The sequence below is a fragment of the Pelophylax lessonae genome (genome assembly GCF_965119305.1).
Source record: "Pelophylax lessonae genome assembly, chromosome: 1".
NCBI classification, from domain to species: domain Eukaryota; kingdom Metazoa; phylum Chordata; class Amphibia; order Anura; family Ranidae; genus Pelophylax; species Pelophylax lessonae.
This window is the reverse complement of record NC_138768.1, coordinates 429,811,870-429,833,104: the sequence shown is the minus strand read 5'-3', so window position 1 is coordinate 429,833,104 and position 21,235 is coordinate 429,811,870. Positions and strand designations below refer to the sequence as shown.

Here is a 21,235-nt window from a genome sequence, read left to right as displayed (position 1 = left end):
GGTCAGCTCACCTTAGAATGCTGGCTAATTAGCGAGCCCCCAGGACACTACTTGTGCCCCCTTGGTGATTGACATAAGCCACGGCCTTGGCATTGTCCAAATGAATTCGTACCAAACACCCCTGAAGACGAATTGTCCTATGAGCCAGACAAAGGCTGATCACTTGGATTTCCAGAACATTAAATCGGCAGTCTGGGCTCTGCCAGAGTCCAGACCCCCGAGCACATCTGTGCTGAGGACACCTTCCCACCAGGACAGGCTGGCATCCGTTGTGACAACCGTACAGTGCAGGGGCAGAAAGGATTTTCCCTGTCAAAGTGCCAGAGAATGAAGCCACCTCTAGAGACCGCGGATCATTGTCCCATTTCACCTGAATCTCTTTAGCAGATCTTGTGTGGAACTGTGCAAATAGACCGCCTCAAGGGTGGACACCATCAGGCCTAGCACCCACATGCAAGCACGGAGGGATGACCATCTGCTGAACAACAGAAGCTGAATTGCCTCCTGCAATGTCAGAGTTTTTCCAGAGGAAGAAACACGCTGGCTGAGGCCGAGTCCAGAGTCAGACCCAAATAGTCCAGTTTTGGTGGACAGAACCAAAGCAGAATCCTGAAGGTTCAGAATCAATGTAACTCCCTCAGAGTTCGCAGAGCAGTCTCCAGTTGTCCATCAGAACAGTCAGAAACTCCGCTCACAAAAGATGTCCAGGTCCTCCGCTGACTCAAACAATGCCAGCACTGGGGCCAACACTTTTGTGAAGACCCAAGGAGCGGAGGGGAGACCAAAGGTCCACGCCACAAACCAATAATGCTCCTCGTCCACGGAAAAATGCAGGAAGCGTTGGTGACCGGTGCATATTAGAATGTGCAGGTAGGCATCCTTGATGTCGATAGAAGCGAGAAGAAATCCCCTTGATTACTCCTGACTAGGCAGAAAAAATTACTGCCTAAAGCTCAGAGTAGGTATATACCCCCGGGTAGTGCCCATAGGCATAGTCAAGCTTTTTTCTGCCTAGTGTCCTACTCCTGTAGGGGGCAGTATAATCCAATGGTTAAGAAGAATTAGGAGCGGTGTCCGTCAATGAACGAAAGAGAAACCTTATTCACAACTATGCGTACTTTAGCTGTACATTTATGTGTGGTACTATAAATTCTATTGTATAAATACACAAATAATGAAACGAACATGCCTTTACAATTCTGCAGCCTAGTTGTATCATCTACCATTTAGAGAACAAAGACATGACAAATACTATTTCATGTACAGTGTATTGATGGAAATTTTAAACCTGAATAAGTGTCTAGGTACGGTCTATGATTAAAATATCTACTTGTAGACCACAATTAAGAATGTTTGCATTAGCTATATGACAGTTATTGGTACACTGTTACCATCAATAAAGTGATTATTACTTTTTTATTTAAAAAACATGTTATACTTACCTCCTCTGTGCAATGGTTTTGTACAGAGCAGCCCCGATCTTCCTTTTCTGGGGTCCCCTGCTAGTGCCCCGGCCCCTCCCCTCCACCGAGTACCCCCATAGGAAGCTGCTTCCTACAGGGGCACTTGTGAATGCTTGATCCTGAGCTGGGCTGTTTGCATCTTGCGTCTGCTCACAGGTTTTGACTGATAGCAGCAGGAGCCAAATGTTCCCACTTCTCTCAGCCAAGCCTGTCAGAGCGGGGAGAGAGGAGAAAAGCTGCTGCAGACATGCACATTGCTGAATTGAGATCAGGCTCAGGTAAGTATTGGGGAGGGCGCTGACATTGAAAAACATTTTTCTTTAAGCAGAAAATGCATTAAGGGAAAAAGAACATTTTACCTTCACAACCACTTTAACTGAAAAGCAAATGGCTGGTATTAGAAACAAAACACCAGCAAAAGGGTACTCTTAACCTTGTGATTTCTTTGATAAAGTTGTCAAAACGTTGCCAAAAAGGCATTCTTCAACAAAAGGCATCGGCAAGACACACTTCTTGCACTAAAGCTTCACAGACCAACATTTAAGCCAAAAGGTCACAGAATATGCACTGTAAAGGAGGCCCATTCTGGATATCCATCAGATCATATCTGAAGGATCTATCGGTATAGAAGCAGGATGCCTGGAACTAGACAAAGTTTGGCAGATGGAAATGGTTGCAACAACAGTTTGCATGGGAAAGCCTTAAAAGTGGATCAAGACCGCTTCCAGTCATTTATCCACAGGGTCCCTGAACACCAGGATATCCCATAAGGTCCAGTTCCCAATTTAAAAGAACCCTTACTTACAACAGAGGTATTTAATCAAGAGGCTCCCCCCAGGCACATAGCCAGGGTGTTGGGAACAATCTAATTTAGTTATCTTTGACCAGCCAGCGGGCGGGCAAAGTCCCTAAGGAATTTGAAGGGATTGGATTCCATCGGATAGGTTTACCTTGGTCCTGGGCCTGTAGAGCATCCTGCAGCTAACTTAACACATTGCACCACGTGCCTAGAGGAGTGACAAAAGCAAGATCCAGTTACAGGCTGGCCCCGCATTTTCTTCCTGGTGGGGTCTGGGTATGGTCCTCCCAGTGCAAAAACAAGGCGTAACCAATCCTAAAGTTGGAAAAATTTGCTCTGCAGCAACTGAAAACTGAACAGAGAGCTGTCCATTCTTTTGACGCTAGCAAAAAACTGAAGAATGTCGGGAGCGGTATAGTAAGTGTGACGGTACTCACCGTCACTATGAGTGAAAGACAGATAAGTAATGGTTTGGATTGCTTCAATATTTGTCAGCAAAATCTTCATATAGAAATATGAAGATTTAATACCACCTTACACAGTGTATTCCATGCTTGGCTGTGAGAAAGACACAAAGACTGTCATTTGCAGACTTCCCTATTGTTTGTGTATTGGGAGAGAATGTGTATTGTGATAAAGTTTACCTGTCTGTTCCATTGTTAAATGTTAATGACCTCACATTGTTCTGTCCAGATGGCTAGATAATTTGTTTAGTTCCTGTATACACTTTCATCTGTATATGCTACTGTAATCAGCCAGAGGGGGGGGGGGATTGTGTACATTGTATGAGAGTGTAAAACTCTGTTCCTATTGGATTGTGAATGTTACATCCAGTCTTCAACAAGGTCCACCTGGGTGGTAACCTTGTGGGTGAAAACTGTATACAAGTCTGTTTCTTGCTCAATAAAGTTGATCTAGAGTTACTTCACTCTCAATCTAGAGTCCTGTCTCTTATTGGGGGAATATGCTTCAAGGGATTGCTATGGTCTTCCATACTCCTTTAGATAATCACTAAGCTCTTGTAAGAGCTTGTTCTGCTGCACTCTCTGGGGAAAGAGAGGTTCACCCACTGGAACCTGGAGCCTTGTCGTAGGTCCAGGGTGGGTAGGAGACGGCGAGACCCTAACCAAGCTGTGGCAGTTTGTGGGGTCTGAAGTGGTTACGGTGTCTGGTGGAGTGCTTGAAGCCCTCGGAAAGCACTAGGAGCATCTGTCAACTGTGGTACCTAGTCGGGGGGCTGGTTGATCCGTTACATTGGTGGCAGCGGTGGGATGGCGTCCTAGTGTGAGGAGAAAAAGCTCGGAGACACCGGTAACGTTATGGAGCGAGCTAACACCCGTGCAGCGTCCCCATATGAGGAGGAGTTTCTCTGGAGGTTGCAGCAACACTTGGTCCAACAGGATGGGCCTGTATCAGAGGAAGCCATACTGGACTGGAGAGATTTCACTCAAAAGGAAATGTGGTATGAGGCCTTAGAGAATGTGCAGTGGAGGCGGAGAGAGAACCTTCCCAGCGAAGAACAGCAGTTCCAGGTATACGTTGCCCTGCGGTTAAAATCTCACCTCAATTTCTGTCCCTATGACAACTGGATTTTGAAAATTTTAGGTTGTTGTGAAAACAAGGATTAGTGATAAAGCTTCAGTTGGAGACACCCTCTTCCTATTATAATTCTTACAGGAGTGAATTTGCCTTCCTAGGGGGAGATTTCCTTTCACTTGCTGTTGTCTCCCTCCGTTTGTAAGTAGGAGTGTGTAAGCCAGATGTTTGTAACCCGGGTACCACCTGTGTGTGTATATATATATATATATATATATATATATATTACACACACACACACACACACTGAATACTGTAATTAGAAATAGTAACCTAATACAGTTATCAAAAACAGAACAGAGCATCTTAGAGAGCATTCTTTCCAGCACAAAGCAGTCAAAAATTCAGAGCCTAAACATTATTTGAAGGACTAGTGAGCAATGCAATTGGATATTGCTTGAAGGCAAATTTTGTTTGAACTGGAATTCTATTTTGACATGTTAAAGAAAAAGGGAGAGAAATTTGCTACTTCATTTGCTGACCTCCTGAGAATGCTTGGCATTTGGCTGTCTGATTTACATACTTTTTAAATCAGAGAAAAAATAATTAAATCGAACCCCCTGTGTGTCCACAGAGTTTGGCACAACGAAAATGAGAAACAGTTGTGGTTATTGATAACAGGGGTCTCCTTCTCCCAATATCCATACCATTTAATATCCTCTCTATAGCAGCAAATTTTTTGGGGGATGTTTTAGGTCTACTTAAGTTTGTGCTATGTTCTAATATACTTTTTTTTTTTTTTTTGTTATTGTCTTCATGATGCCGGGGTATGCCCAGAGGCTCTGTTTCTGTACATTTTTTAAGAAAATAAGAGCACACTTACCCATTGATCGTCCCTGGTGTTAACCCCTTCCCTGCCAGTGTCACTAGTACAGCAACAGTGCATATTTTTAGCACTGATTACTGTAGAATGTCACTGGTCCCCTCAAAAGTGTCAGTTAGGTGTCCAATCTGTCCATCGCAAGGTCACAGTCCTGCTAAAGATCGCTGATCACTACCATTACTAGTAAAAAAATAAATAAAACAAATAAAATTGACATAAATCTATCCCCTAGTTTGTAGACGCGATAACTTTTGCACAAACCAATGAATATACGCTTATTGGGGATTTTTTTTTACCAAAAATATGTGGCAGAATACATATTGGCCTAAATTGATGAAAAAAAATAGATTTTTTAAATTTTTATTAGGAATGATTTATAGCAGAAAGTAAAAGTATTGTCTTTTTTTCAGAATGGTCACTTTTTTTGTTGATAGCGGAAAAAATAAAAACCGCAGGGGTGATCAAATACCACCAAAAGAAAGTTCTATTTGTGGGGGAAAAAATGCATCAATTTTATTTGGGTACAGCGTCACACGACCACGCAATTCTCAGTTAAAATAACGCAGTCTTATCACAAAAAAATGACCTGGTCATTAAGGGGGAAAAAACCTTCTGATCCTTAAGTGGTTAATTACCACTGGGTTATTTTTTGCTAAAACCAAAAAAAAAAAAAACATTTTGAAAAAAGAAAGAAAAAAAGTCTAGTTTCTGTTATAAAATTTTGCAAATAAGTATTTTCTGTGCTGCACTGATGACCTAAGTGCCCTGAATTTTAGTGTAAATAATGTACTCATCTGTCCTATCAGATCAGATTTGCTGGTTATTGCCTCTCCTCACATATAGCGTAACCAGCAAGTCTGTATACATGTGACCAGCTGTGATTGGACATAGCTGATCACATGGTAAAGGGCCTCTGTAACTGGCCCTTTACCATGATCTGTGATCACCTATGTCTAAAGGACACACAGCGGTCACAGAACGCCCTCGATGGATGTCCTCCCAGAACCATCTTTTGGCTATAGGTGGCCGGGAACCAACTGAAGCAACTCTAAACCCAAGAACAAAAGTTTAAAATATTCCAGCTCCTAGATGGGATGGTTGCATTTACTTTTTTTTTTCACTCTTGCGGTCCTTTCATGTCAAAACCTTTTTCTCCACTTTGATCTATAGGGTAGTCCTAGATGTCATACATGCTAAACATGTCTGTTCATTACCATTACATGGTGAATTGATAAGCCTAGTAGATTACTCAATAAAAAAGGTTTTTGTGCTTTCTTTTTAAGGATGCAACAAATATTTCTGGAAGATCAATAAGTGCTTCCTATACTTGCTAAAAATGTTCTTAGAATAAAAAAGAAAAATTATTGCAGCCACTATATCGAAGGACTGGTAAACTGCAATATGTTAAATGTTTCTTTTTGGGTTTAAATAGGCTTTAAGTATATGTATGTAGTAAACATGGTGACATCCCTAGGGTTTAACTTTTATGTGCCGTATACATTCTTGATCTCTTACGAAAAAGGTAATAAAAAACAGCTGTCCTGCACCATTGTAGAACATAGTCCTTTTTGAAGGACGGAGAGGTGTTGCTTGTACCTGAGCTATTTTAAGCATTTGTTTTCTTCATCACTCTTTTGTATTACAGGACATGGTTCAGTGACTTTTTTTTATCCGTTTTTGCAAAAATAACTATTCATTAATGACAGACTAAGTAACTGAATACTTTCCACAGAAAAAAAAGTGTTCCAAACACATAGTTTAAAAAATAGGACTACATGTTTAAGAATTATTTACTTCTCATTCAGAAATTTAAACATACAACTAAGATTTACCAAATAGTAACATGTTTATTTCACTCATGTTCTTAAAAATAGTTCATCTGCAGTTGTCGCAAAAAACATCCTACTGTAAAAAAATATTGAACTGTTAGGAAAAAAGCAAAGCATGAAAAACAGACCCAAAAATGTTAAGATTTTATTTACAAAGTTTTTTTTCCTCTTTTTGCTGTTTGTTGTACAGAAAGTAAAAATGGTGCTCCAATGTCTATTTAGTAGGTAGCCATTGACAATCATGACTCACCAATCACACCCTCAACTTGTTAACCCTTAAGAACCTCAACATAATAGTAAAAGCATTGACCCAGTTTGTTTAGCTGGACATTTTGAGAATATATATATATATTTTTAATCTCTTTATATATATATATTTATATATTTTTTTTTTTCTTTTTGAGACTTAACTATAAACCATGATGTAAGCTTCCAGTAGGGTTTATTGGCTGGAGGAATGTCACAGTAACGACTCTTTGGCTCTTTGAGGGTGTTCAGGGATAGGGCTTGTTTTCATTGTTACAATTTATTTGTAGCCTGTTTTTCAATATTCCACGAATGGGGCCAGTTCAATCAATACTGTATAATCCAATAAAGTCCTTTTTTCCCAAATTTCCCAAAAATTACTTTAGTCTTCCTCTTCATCACCATCATCGTCTGTTTCCCTCTTCCTCTTCTCTCCTTTTCCAACTTCTTCCTCTGGAGGTGGAAATAAAATAAAATAAAAGATTATTTGTAAGCAATCATCCCACACAGAAAGCCATACATGTGGTTTTTCACTAATCAAAGTGAATAAGTGTTTTCCTATTCCCGGCAAGATGGGGTGTGTGGTGGATTAGAATAGGCAAAAAGTGTATAAACCTATAATGCAATATCATGAATCAGATTATTTAGGTTTTTGGTACACTGAGGTTAAAGGGGTTGTAAAGTCATAATGTTGGAGATACAGGAGAAAGTTGTCACATGTAATACACAACCATTACTTGTCAGAAATTCTTGGCATTCGACTGGATGAGTTTTCTTCTGGTTTTTATCATGGTCTGATTTTTTTCTTGTACACCTCAAAAACCTGGCATTTTCACAGTGTGTAGACTTTTTATATCCACGGATGATGAAATTAAGATAGACTGGCTGATTGCATTTAGGTGTCACCGCAATACAGCTAACAAGCTGAACAAGAATTTCAAACTGCAAAGAGCTAACAGACTTACAACAATATCAGCCATTTTCAATTGGGTCATGTGAATTTTAATGGCTATGGCTGCTTTAAAGTAACCCGAAATGACAAATGAGAACCTATGCTTTAACAAATTGGACACCCATAAATGAAAAAGGCAGTAAACGCTATATGTTACTGCAGCACACAAATGGCCAATGATCTTGGACTGCTTTATTTAATATGCCAATATAGTATGCTGTACTAGTCACAGGTGCGTTTTTTATTTCTCTTTTTTTGACTGTTAGTCCTACAATTGGGTACGTTGTCTGTTGTCTTATATTGCATGTACACTGTCAGTTTAAAAAAAAAAAAAAAAAAAAAAAAGATATGATGTAATACATTTGTAAAAAGGCTGTAAAAGCATAAAAGTAGAGCTTTATTGTTTTACATGCCAAAGCCTCAAAGCCTGGTTGGTAACCAGGGCAATTTTTTAACCACAACACTCAGTTGTTACAGTGTTGAAGCAGATCTTCACTGCATCTTTATTTTGTTGAGAAAAACAACCCTCTATAATTTCTGGGTGTAGCCATCTTGAGTAAGGGCAAAGGATTCATGTAGCATTTACTTCTTGCAATCCATCTGCCCTTAGCTCAGGCATGCATACAAGAGTGTGCTTAGCTGAGAAAGCCCCTCCTCCTCTCCTGAAGTCTCCTGTCATGGATGACATAATTTGCCTAGGCAAGAAACCAGGAAGGAACAGAAGAAATGTAAAAGAAAAGTGTAAAACAAGTAAATATGATACTTTCCTATCTATTCACTAATGCTTTCAGCATTAGGATTAAAAATAGCTGATTGGGAGATTGAAGTTCTACTTTAACAGAGCTTAATGGAAAGCTTGCATTGTCAGCTGTCAAACTGTTAAATCAGACTTATTGCTTAGGAAAGGAGTCAAACTATTATTGAAATGCTGGTCCATAGTAGAAAGCAAATGGTTACATTTTCAGTTATGTAATATTTGTAACATTTTATTCGTGAGCGAAATGTTGGAATGAATTTCACATTAGTACTGTATAATAAAGAAACTAGATTTGAATTAGGCTAACCTTCGTCATCCTCCTCATCTTCATCCTCTTCCTCGTCTTCGTGTCCAAACTCTTCCTCCTGAAAAAAAGTAGCTTAGGATTAGTACCCTTCTATCTTTAGTTTTAACATGCATTTAGACAAATGAGGTTGAATGATTCATGCAGATTTCAATGTCAAAACTTAGATTATCACCACTTCGCTGAATACAAAAACAATACAAGAATTTCCTTGAATTAAATGAGAAGTGATCATTGTTGGACTGCCTGGGGCCCCAGACTTCAGGGGATGCGAAGATGAACACTGCTGTGATCCAATTTTGATCTGATTTTCAGAGTAATTATCTAGTGCAACATAGATGTGGTTTGCATATTCTATGTGGCCAAAATCGCACCAAAGTATTACAGGAGCCTTTTCCTAAACCGTACCATGCTGAATTGCATTGATGTGAATGGGCATCATTGAAAATAATAGGATTCCCATTGGCATGCGATTCTGAGCAACTCCGAGCCGAAGGCTGGCAATAAACAGTGCAAATTTCCTTCCTGCAAACATGGGTTGCAGGATAGACATTCGCATGATTCCCCCAATAGCACAGACCAGTGTTAACAGGGGAACCCCTCCAGCCAAGCAAATGTCTTCTCCTGGTGGGGGGGGGGGAAGCAGACAGTGATTAGCAGCTGCTAGTAATAATCACAAGAGAATCTGGCAGGCTGGTTGTACCCATGAACAGTTCAAATCTTGGCCGGTTCAGCAGGAAAAGTTTATGGCTGTGGCCTTAGTCAATTTCAGTCAATCTTAAACTAATTTTTTTCAAGGTGGTCAGTAAACGAGCCTCCCTATTCTCATGATGCAGATGCCTATGTACCTATAATGACCTTGATTTATGAATGATTGTAATAAACTGGTAGGGGCATGAGGGGGAGGGAGGTATAAATAGACCCCCAACCAGGGCCCAAGGTTCAATCAATTCACTGCTAGAAGTTACTGTATTATAAAGAGTAAGAATTGTCCTTACATTTCTGGATGCAATGATTCTTCCTGGAAAATACCCAGGTAGACATAATGGCACTAAACCACAATAAGGGTGATGTCAATCAATAACCTAGTTTGGAGGAATTCTTTACCTGCTCCTGTTAAACGTAATACAAGGAAATGCATTTGTGCTCTAGATATATTTAAAGATATCTTAGGGCACCCCTTCCAACAAGGTGGTGATGTCCATTAGCCTTTAAAACTTACAGAATCAGATCAATGATTTTATTGCTGCTTTATCATAATGACAATATTTATGCTAATAAGTAGAGGTTTTGTCGAGATAACTGATGCGTGTGGACGCCGCTAAATTTGGTCTGGGCATCCAGGCTTTATTGAGCTCCGGTCAGAAAAGGGCTAAAGCCCAAATAAAAACAACATTTATTGTTTTAGATGGAGCAGGAAAGACTAAAACACATTTTACACTTACCCATTCTATCCAACCAATCCAACTAACATTTTTAGTTTGAGTTGGGCATTGACACTGGTACAATAAACTGGTGTAAATTTTAATTCTAGATAAATTTAGCCAGAATAAATACATTTTCATTAAAATGCATAAAAACTATATTTACATCATCATCTCCGCTTGCATCTTCTTCATCGTCATCCTCTCCAACTTCTTCCTCCTCTTCATCCTCATCTTCTTCCTCATCTATGTCTTCTTCCTCCTCCCCTTCTTCATCATCATCATCCTCCTCTTCGCCCTCTGGAAAACCAGGTACATAGCATGATTAAAGATCACAAGATCTTTTACTGAAGCAGTTCATTTCTAGCTGTTATGACATTGACGAACAGTACTGCACTGAAGGAAAAAACATACTATGTACTGCATTACTAGGTGGCTTTAAGAGTCCACCAAATGGAAAACTGAAACATTAATTATAGGAAATATATAGCACCTAATTAGGGTCCATGTACACGGGACGTTAGAAAAAAACGTCCTGCAAAGCTATTTCTGACGCCGGGAAAAAGCAGCTGTTAAACGTGCTTTCAGTAGCTTTTTCCATTTGCGTTATTGCACGTTTGGCCACGTTGCTTTTAGCAGCGTTTTTCTGCCTCCATTCAAAATCAATGGTTCCCTATGGGAGCCTATTGATTTGAATGGAAGTCGCACCGCAAGTCGGATCCGACTTGTGGCGCGACCTGCACTGTGAGAATCTTGAGGGGGAACTCCATGCCAAAAATGGGAAAAAAACTGTGTGGGGGTCCCCCCCAGGTTCCAAACCAGGCCCTTCGGGTCCGGTATGGAATTTGAGGGTAGCCCCACGCCGAAAAAACGGCGTGGGGTTCCCCCCCCAAAATCCATACCAGACCCTTATCTGAGCATGCAGCCCGGCAGGCCAGGAAAGGGGAGGGGACGAGCGAGCGGCCCCACCCCCCCTGGACCACACCAGGCCACATGCCCTCAACATGGGGGGGTGTTGGTGCTTTGGGGCAGGGGGAGCTCTGCACCCCCCACCTCAAAGCACCTTGCCCCCATGTTGATGAGGACAAGGGCCTCATCTCCACAACCCTGGCCGGTGGTTGTGGGGGTCTGCGGGCAGGGGGCTCATCGGAATCAGATCCCGGACCCCCTCCCTATGTGAATGGGTCCGTTTTGGAAAGTTTATTAAAATTCTTCATCCGTCTCTTCTTGTCTTCTCTTCTCCGGGGTCTTCTGCTCTTTTGCTGTCCCCTCTTCTGCTGTCCTCTCTTCTTTTCTTCTCCTCTCCTCTCCGGTCTTCTGCTCTTTTGCTGTCGGCTCTTCTTCCTCCGGTCCTCCTCCGACGACGTCTCCGGTGATTATGCCGGTCTCTGGTCTCTGCAGCTTATTATATAGCCATTAGGGGCGTGGCCCCGATGATTTCATCGGGAGGCCCGCCCCCTCATGTCACAGATGACGTCATCTGACATGAGGGGACGGGGCCTCCCAATGAAATCATCGGGGCCACGCCCCTAATGGCTATATAATAAGCTGCAGAGACCGGAGACCGGCATAATCACCGGAGACGTCGTCGGAGGACCGGAGGAAGAAGAGCCGACAGCAAAAGAGCAGAAGACCGGAGGGGAGAAGAAAAGAAGAGAGGACAGCAGAAGAGGGGACAGCAAAAGAGCAGAAGACCCCAGAGAGAAGAACACAAGAAGAGCGGACAGCAAAAGAGCAGAAGACCCCGGAGAGGAGAAGACAAGAAGAGCGGACACCAAAAGAGCAGAAGATCCCGGAGAGGAGAACACAAGAAGAGCCGGATGAAGATTTTTAATAAACTTTCCAAAACGTCTCCTGACGTTATTTCCATACACTGCCTTTTATGTGGTGAATGAGTAGGGGTACAGTGTACCCCATACCCATTCACATAGGGAGGGGGTCCGGGATCTGGGGGGCCCCCTTGTTAAAGGGGGCTTCCAGATTCCGATGAGCCCCCTGCCCGCAGACCCCCACAACCACCGGCCAGGGTTGTGGGGATGAGGCCCTTGTCCTCATCAACAGTGGGGCAAGGTGCTTTGAGGTGGGGGGTGCAGAGCTCCCCCTGGCCCAAAGCACCAACACCCCCCCATGTTGAGGGCATGTGCCCTGGTGTGGTCCAGGGGGGGTGGGGCCACTCGCTCGTCCCCTCCCCTTTCCTGGCCTGCCGGGCTGCATGCTCGGATAAGGGTCTGGTATAGATTTTGGGGGGGAACCCCACGTCGTTTTTTCGGCGTGGGGCTACCCTCAAATTCCATACCGGACCCGAAGGGCCTGGTTTGGAACCTGGGGGGGAACCCCACGCAGTTTTTTTCCCATTTTTGGCGTGGAGTTCCCCCTCAAGATTCTCACAGTGCAGGTCGCGCCGCAAGTCGGATCCGACTTGCGGTGCGACTTCCATTCAAATCAATAGGTCCCATAGGGAACCATTGATTTTGAATGGAAGAAAAAAAAAAACTTATAACGTGGCTGAACGTATGTTCATCACGTTCAGTCACGTTTAGTCACGTTCGGCCGCGTTTCTGCGTTTGAAAAGTCAGGAAACACACGTTCGAACGCAAATAATTGCGTTCTAAAAAAAGTCCCTGAACGCAACTGCCTGCAAATGACTGTAAATGACCATGTGTACATGGACAGATAAGATAACATGAAGCTGCGTTCAGGGGCTTCTGAAAAAAACGCCCAACTGCTCCTAAACGGCCATTTCCAGCGTCCCGTGTACATAGAGCCTTAGCATAGAGGGAATGGTACAATATCAACCTTTAAGTAAAGCCCCGTACACACGTACTGATTGTCAGCCGAACGATCGGCCGTCTTTTGTCCGGTGCTGTCCTGTCGGTTGAAAAGTGCTAAAGACTGCACACGAATTTTGTCGGCCAACAACAGCCGACTGCAGAAGTGATGATGGTTGTGATGGTTAACTTTCCGTGTGTTTTTTCTTCTCTGAGCATGCCCAGTCTTGCTCATCTGCTGTTTGTCGGCCGAATTCTGTACTGACTGAGGAACAATTAGCCGCTCTGGTGTTGGCCAACAAAAATTTTATAGCCTGCACACCAGATTCTGGTCGGCCGAAAATTTGCAGTCGGTTGTCGGAAGCATCATACTAACAAGCCGAAAATCGGCCGATCAGTCGGTGGCCGAATATTTACGGCCGACAATCGGTACGTGTGTACGGGCCTTTAGGCTCACATTTGTCCATCGCAGGAACGCATGCAAAATCATGTACATTCCTGCAACGCCCAAAAAATACATCCCTTTTTGTAGGCGTATAGTGGTGTCATCAATAGTTAATGGTGACACCACAAAAAAGTATTTTGGTGCAGTGTTCTTTAAAAAAAAAAAAAAAAGTTATGCACTTTTGTGAGATGTTTGTGCAGCCCACTGAAATTAATCGGCTAGCAAGACTAAAGCCTTGATAGTTTTGTCAACAGCACAAGCATCTGTGACAGCTATCACTCACAGCATGCCTTTACTCACTTGTTTTTTCGAGAAAGTTAAATCGATATTTAAAGTAGGACTAAGAGCCCATGTCAGGCTGACAAGTCGCGGTCCATTGAGTAGTACAGGACCCGTTCTAATAGGAGCGACACAAGTCGCTCCAACTTAGAAAAAGGGTCCTGTACTACTTTGGGGCGACCTGGGAGCGACTTTCGTAGACTTCCATTATGTGAAGTCCCTGCAAGTCGCGGTGCACACAACTTCAAAGGTCGCCCCCCGAAGTCGGATCGCCTCAGTGTGAACCGGCTCTTAATGGGTTAAAAAATAAATAAATAAATAAAAGGAAATTGCAAACAGGCTTTTTATTGCAGAGAAGAGACAATGTTGTTTCTGCAATAAAGTACACTTACCTGGCTATTTGCAATTCTCTGCGGGGTGTATATTCCACAGTGTGTGGGAAAGACATTGTGCCAGGATGACTGTACTCATGAACATGCGCAGGAGTAAAGCTGGATACACACCATACAACTTTTGTTGGCAGATTTCCTTTAGATTTGCCTTCAACTATGTAGTGCAAGGGCCTGCCTGATTGCATACAAATTGAAAGTGTTAAGGTCTGACCTCCTATTATATAGTTTTGGTAAGTCTGAAGGAAAAAAAAAAAAAAAAAAAAAAATCGAAAGATAATTGTATAGTGTGTATCCAGCTTAAGAGTCGTCACGCCACATGGAACAATCAAAAAGCCAAAGACTGACACCAAGAAGAACCCAGGGAGTAGATGCCGCCATTTTCAAGGAACTTCGTGGATGTCAGACTATTAGAAGTAATGCAAGTATTGGGGCTTTTAGTTCCACTTTACCCATTTCCAAAACCGTTACATCAAGGTATTTTGTGAATTATATAGGTCACATTTGCTTGTGCTCTCAATTGAACTAAGTCATCAAATGCTAAATAGTAACTAATCACATGTGCAGCCTCATGGAACCTGCAGATCAAACATAGGCTAAGAAGGTAGGTGTGTTGACTGTAAAATGATTGGAGGGTTTATTTCCACTTTAAGGTTTCAGTTAGATAGTGATATAGTGAGAGTGATCTGCATTGTGAGGGTTCGTTGCCCCGCTTCTTTATTAGAATAATAAGAGCTTGTCATCAAAAAAAGGGAAGAAGGTCACTATTAAATTCTTGTGATTAATAAAAGGGAGTAAGTAGGTAGTTATCAGGTCTTTATTATTTTGATAGCATCCATTTGGTAGGTCATGAAGACCTGAAGTGGAGTGTTCGATCTAGGCATGTTTCTAATTACTAATGCATCTAGGAGAGAAATTAGCACAAAACTAAACTATCTCATTAAGTAAATTTGAGGACTTTGCATGAAAAAAAAAAAAAAAAAAATGTATACAGATTATACAGTATTAACCACTTGATGCCCACGCTATAGCCAAAAGACGGCTACAGAGTGGGCTTAAATTGCCGGGAGGGAGAACATTGACGTCTTCCCGTTCTAGCGGTGCCCGCGCACCCCCTGCAGCATGCTCTGTGTCAGCCGAGCCCTTGGGACTCGGCTAATCACAGATTAGAGTAAAGGGCCAATCTCGGCCCTTTACCACGTGATCAGCTGATCACGATTTAAACAGAAGCCGGAAATCTGCTTTTTTTTTCTCCCGCTGACAGCGCGAGGAGAAAAATACGCCAATTACCAGCTTCTGTAAAAGGGACATCCGTCCCATACAGTGACTGCCAGTGTTGCTAACCAGTGCGCCTAAGCAGTGCCTATCAGTACTGCTAACCAGTGCCACCTATCCGTGCTGCCAATCAGTGCCCTTAAGTGCCACCTATCAGTGCAGCCTATCAATGCACATCAGTGCAGCCGCATCAGCACACATCAAGGAGAAAAAGTACATGTTTGCAAAATTTTATAACAAACTATGAAAATTTGTTTAGCAAAAAATAAAAAAATCCAGAAGTGATTTAATACCACCAATAAAAAGCTATTTGTGTGAAAAAATGATAAAAATGTAATATGGGTACAGTGTAGTATGACTGCTGAATTGTCATTCAAAGAGTGACAGCACTGAAAGCTGAAAATTGGACTGAGCAGGAAGGGGGTATATGTGTTCAGTAAGCAAGTGGTTAAACAAATACATTTCAGATTGTCTAATTTAATCGTTTTGAAAAGAGCACACAGTGTCTGGAATGGAGGCATGTTTTCTTTCCGTATTGAATCTGGAATACTGGCAAAACATGCAGGTAGACTTAGCAGGTGCAGTTGTTAAAAAGAAAAGTAATGAGACCCATATACACACATATAATTGCAAGTCAAGCATTGTAACAAGCTTTTTCAAAACATTAACACACAAATTGTAAATTTTTTTCAAGGTTTATTTAAAAACCAGTACCATTTAAATGTCTTTTAGGCCAGAATTACTTTCATCCACTGTCATGTAAAGCACAACGTCAATTTTAAAGAGGAGTTTTAGGCTCTTTCAGTAAAAAATAAAAGGCAGCAGCTACAAATACTGTAGCTGCTGACTTTTAATATTAGGGCACTTACCTTTCCTGGAATCCAGCCTTGTCCTTGTCCGAGACGATTTTTCAATCAGCTACTGGGTGCTCACGCCGCCATCTTGACTAAGGGAAACAGAGTGAAGCCTTGTGGTTTCACAGCCGGTTTCCTACTGCGATACTCTTTGTGAATGGGTTGGTTGCGGGGGAAGGAGAAGGGGTTTGCAGCGAATTCAGCAGGAAGTGGGAGTGAGTACCTGTCAAAACCAGGTACCCAATATCCCCCTTCTCCCCAAAAGGTGCCAAATATGGCACAAAAAGCAGAGCTTCCCCTTCTGGCTGGAGCTCTGCTTTAACTTTCCCAAAACAGTAACATTAAAAAGGCATGGTGGGATTGAGAGTACAACAATTGCTTTTTCTCTCAACCAAACTCTCAAGCCATCAAATGGCTGGTGTAATAACTGATCACATGTGCAGTACCATGACAACTGCAGATCAATCGAAAGCCAAGATGGCAGCTTCCTTGGCTGTAAAAGATAGAAGGGTTTAGTTCTGCAAAACCTGACATAATAAAACAGCCTTATAGAAACAGACACTGGTGAATGAAAAAATTTCATTTTTTTATCACACACCTTCATCTTCTTCCTCCTCGTCAACACCATCCCCATCAGCTTCTGCATCCGAATCTGGGGCTTCTTTATCATCTTTGTCATAACCATCCAGATAAGTCAGCTGAGGAAGTAGTTTGAATACACTTTCTCTGTAGTCATTAAGATTTGTTACTTCACAGTTGAATAGGTCAAGACTCTTTAGATGCTCCAATTTTTTCTGAAAAGAAATGAAAAATGTATCATCAGCAGGACAACATTTAACAATATTAAGTCAAAATTAATCACATATTAAATGTAAATAGATTTTCTCATCCCTGTATAGTTAGACCTACAAAGATTTCACCTGTGTCAGGCTGATTTGTAACCTACTGCTTTTGAGGAAATTTCAAACGGTTATGCTTTTTCAGAATTAAAACCAACAGAAAACAAAAAAATATAAAAAACTAGGGTTGTGCAATCTGATTTTTAAAGTTAGCCACCCTGCAAACTAGGGATTGACCGATTGTCGGCAAAGCCCATATATTGAGGGCCGATCTGCACTTTCCCTGATATATCGGAATCGGCCACCAAGGTGACTGATATTGCCGATATTTCAGAAAGTGGTTGCACCGGAGTGATGCCTGCAAATAGAGGCATCACCCCAGTACCGGTGTCCATAGCCGACGGTCGGCTGTCTTGTAATGACAACCGATGCGGCTGAGAAGCCGCTCGGCTGTCATTACAAGGAGCGGGAGGGGACGCCCCCCCCCTTCCTGTCACAGCTTGCCCGGGTCTCCCATCCCATCGGGAGACCTGGGCAACCATCCTGCACGGCCGCCGAAGAGAAGACCCGATTAAAGCCGCATTCGGCTCTGATCGGGTCTCTGTGTAAAAACCCAGAAGTGATATCATGACATAACTTCTGGGTACTCGGCACCAGATTAAAAAAAAATTACAGCAGTTTTGAATGCTTTTAAGGGCAGAGGAGGGGTTTGGGGTCTTCTAGACCCCCAGATCCCTCCACAACAGTACCTGTCAAAAAAAAAAAAAAAAAAAAAGTTTTTAATGTACGAAAATAATCGGCCAATATTGGCTGATACCGATATGCAATGACCAAAATATCGGTATCGGCAAGAAAAAAACAATATTGGTCGATCACTACTGCAAACCAATTAGGCTCCGTCAACCAGTACCTGTAGACTGCTAATTCCACAGTACAAATGAAAGTGGGGGTTTGCTTCAACCCCAGAGGGGGGTTATAGGGAAACAATTTTTGTCACTGACCAAGAACAAGCATGCAACAAGCGCAGCCAGAACTCCAACGCTGCATACTTGTTCTGGATCCAGAAGCATTGTAGCCATTGATAAATAATTGGCCATTATTGAAAAAAATGGGTGCCGGGCAACTATCATTTCAAGAAAGTTCAGCATTCATATTTCTCACAGAACACTATTGTTTTAAACAAAAAGGAGAATCACAAAAAATGAAAACTGAAGGACTTTTTTTTTTTATTCAGGTTAACCGTTTTTAAAGTTGTGATGGTTGTGTAATTTGTGTGAGGATACAAATGATGGTACTGGCCCTGCTGATTTGTTTAAAAGGTCCATGGTCGGGGGCTGTCGTACTGAATTTTAGTAAATCATTTAAACATTCATTTAGGAAATTGCTGCACCTACTATGTGAGCAGACAGGGACTCACCAAGTAGTAATAAAGGATAAGAACAATGACCCTGGAGCAAACCTCTTCATAAAAAAAGGTAAGCAATGCCTGGTTTCTAAACAAATGGGTTTCTCTCTTGCACAGTAGTGAACTAGTAAATGGGAGGATGGCGGCTATGCAGTTTACAGGGAAGTGGGTAACCACTTATTGGCTCCCCATAGAAAATTGAATAGGCGACATTTCACAAGAATAATCTTAGCTAGACTTCCATAAGACTAGGGAAAAACTGGAGTTATGCGTCTTTTCATCATATTTCTCCACCAAAAAAAAAAAAAAAAAGCTTCTTTTCTGACCTAGACAGACTTGGGAGGTAATGGGACGTATGTCTGTTTACATCTGTTTGTCCACAAACTAACAATGAGCTTTTGTTCAGATCCACCTGAAAAACTGACAGGTGGACCTAATAAGAGTTACCGTTTGAAAGGAGTGTAAGCCAGGCTATTTATACGATTTCCTTTCCTGCAAACTGCTGACTGTGTTGATGGGGGAATCCCTCCAATGAAGCTATTGTGTTCTCCCCGCAGGAATCCGTTCCTTCTGGGAGAACATAGTGATTACTGCTAGCGGCTATAACTAGTGGCAGTATTCACATGTAAAAATCAGGCATGCTAATTGTACCAAAGTCAATTGATGGTTTAACTTGGGTATAAGCAGCATGCCCATAGATGGTTCGAATCTCGGCTGGTCCCTGCTAAACCACCTAAGGCCGGCCTAAAGGGAAGTGCACAAAATTAGCAGCAAAAAGACTAAAATTAAAATGTACTTTATAATATAGGCTCCTAATGGTAGATTCATCTTTAATGTATATTGTATAAAAATGTTGAGCTTAAAGCAGTAGTAAAGTCTGAAATATAACTGGTTCCTACAGGTAAGCTTATAGTAAGTCTTACCTGTATCTACTAACTGTTTAGTAGATCTCCACATCAGTCCCAACCGATGACAATCACTGCACATGTGCCGTGTGCCCTGAATACAAAGTGCCATGCCACGATGGTGACTCCCATGCACATGCCCAGCCATTCAAGCGGCTAGAGTGGGAGCAGTGAGAGCTCAGCGCTAGAGGGGCTTGTTTGGACCTATTTGAAAAGGAAAGTCTGTCATAATGTGCAAGTATGTGGCGCATACTAGCACATTGTTGCACAAACCTGTAGGGGTCTATTGAAAGAAAATATATATATATTAGAGTTTACCACCGCTTTAAAAGCCATAAATGTAAGTTCATCTTCTAATGAAAAGGTTTTCCTAATATCTTTCCCTTTATGAATGTCCAACTTACAAGATGAATGCATACATCACAGTGAAGCTTATCCATGATAGTGCAAGCGAACCAAGTGTCATAATCCAGTAATTAAACTTTAGTTTACTATGGTTTGATCAGTAAAAATTAATTTTGATTGGTTGCTAAAAATTAGTGCATTTTACGCTTATTGAATGCCTGGATTCTTTAGGAAACAAAACATCCACTATATAAACATGTACTTTTGACCTCGTGTAACAGATTAAACCAACGTGATGTCAAACTTTTGCGAAACTTGTAAGCACCTTCAAAATCTTTTAGACTGAGAGGCCAGGGTGCGCTGCCTCACCCATACTTTGCATTTTGTGAATTTGGTCTAACAACATATTTGTGTGTATGCCTGTGACACAGCTGGGGTAAAGGTCATCCTCGACTGCAGGAAAATTCATGCTTCTAACACAGTGACCTTTTTCCCTCCATTAGTTGGAAGCACTTAGAAATGTGTGAGGGAACAGACTATATAAAAGGACATCTGAAAAATTGGATTTTTGACTTACCGTAAAATTCATTTCTCTGATGTTAATTGATGGACACAGCTCCTGATCTTAACCATTGGGTTATACTGCCCCAGAGTAGGACACTAGGCAGAAAAAAATCTGGCTAAAGGTACTCTGTTTTATTACAAGCAGTAACAGAAGAATTACAACTCCACAGAGGGGTGGGTGCTGTGTCCGCCAATGAACATCAGAGAAATGGATTTTACGGTAAGTCAAAAACCACATTTTCTCTTTCGTTCTTTGATGGACACAGCTCCTGATCTTCTTAACCATTGGGACGTCTCAAAGCAGTGTTAAACATGAGGGGTGGGAACACCAAAAAAAAAAAAGAAATTCCCAAGGCTAAAACTATAGAAAACCAGGTAAACAGGAGCTCAACCAAAACAACTGGAGCCCACCTGAAAAAACAATACACCCTCAAAGAGGACCAAGTCCTCTAAACAGCAGTCTGCAAAACCTTGCGGCCAAAAGAAGCATCCGTAGATGCCAACACAGCCACTTTAAAGAACTTTGTGAAAGTGTGCATCGACGACTAGATGGCCGCCTTGAAAACCTGCTTCACTGACGCCTGATGATGGAAGGTAGGGATGCACCGAAATGAAATTCTTGGCCGAAGCCGAATAATAATGAAATGTTTGGCCGAAGGCCGAATACCGAACGCGGTGTTTCGCATTTTTTCCATTTATTTTGCCAATTTTTTGTCCTCTCTCTTGTCCTCTCGTGTGTCTCTCTCTCTTGTCCTCTCACTCTCTCTCTCTTGTCCTCTCATGTCTCTCTCTCTCTCTCTCTCTCTCTCTCTCGTCCTCTCATGTCTCTCTCTCTCCCTAAATGTTACTGTAGGGAATGGGATTCAGTGCACACTGCAGCCTTTTACCATAGGGTTAATGTTAGTGACACTGTAGGGATTGGGAAGGATGCTGGGAATGGAAATCAGGAAGCATGCAGGCAGCCTTGTAAATTT

The 21,235-nt window shown here is 42.0% G+C and overlaps 1 protein-coding gene across 1 annotated transcript in view; it reads right to left on the bottom strand.

The window, feature by feature from the left end:
- Positions 1-6,642: 6,642 nt before the first annotated feature.
- ANP32B (acidic nuclear phosphoprotein 32 family member B) overlaps positions 6,643-21,235 on the bottom strand; it is a 74,436-nt gene continuing 59,843 nt past the window's right edge. Inside the window, exons 4-7 of the mRNA XM_082263539.1 lie at positions 16,802-16,997; positions 10,360-10,493; positions 8,773-8,830; positions 6,643-7,209 (exon numbers count right to left, since the gene is read on the bottom strand). Of these exons, the coding sequence (XP_082119665.1) occupies positions 7,139-7,209; positions 8,773-8,830; positions 10,360-10,493; positions 16,802-16,997 (459 nt within the window). The 3' untranslated portion in view covers positions 6,643-7,138. The remainder of the gene's footprint in view (positions 7,210-8,772; positions 8,831-10,359; positions 10,494-16,801; positions 16,998-21,235) is intronic.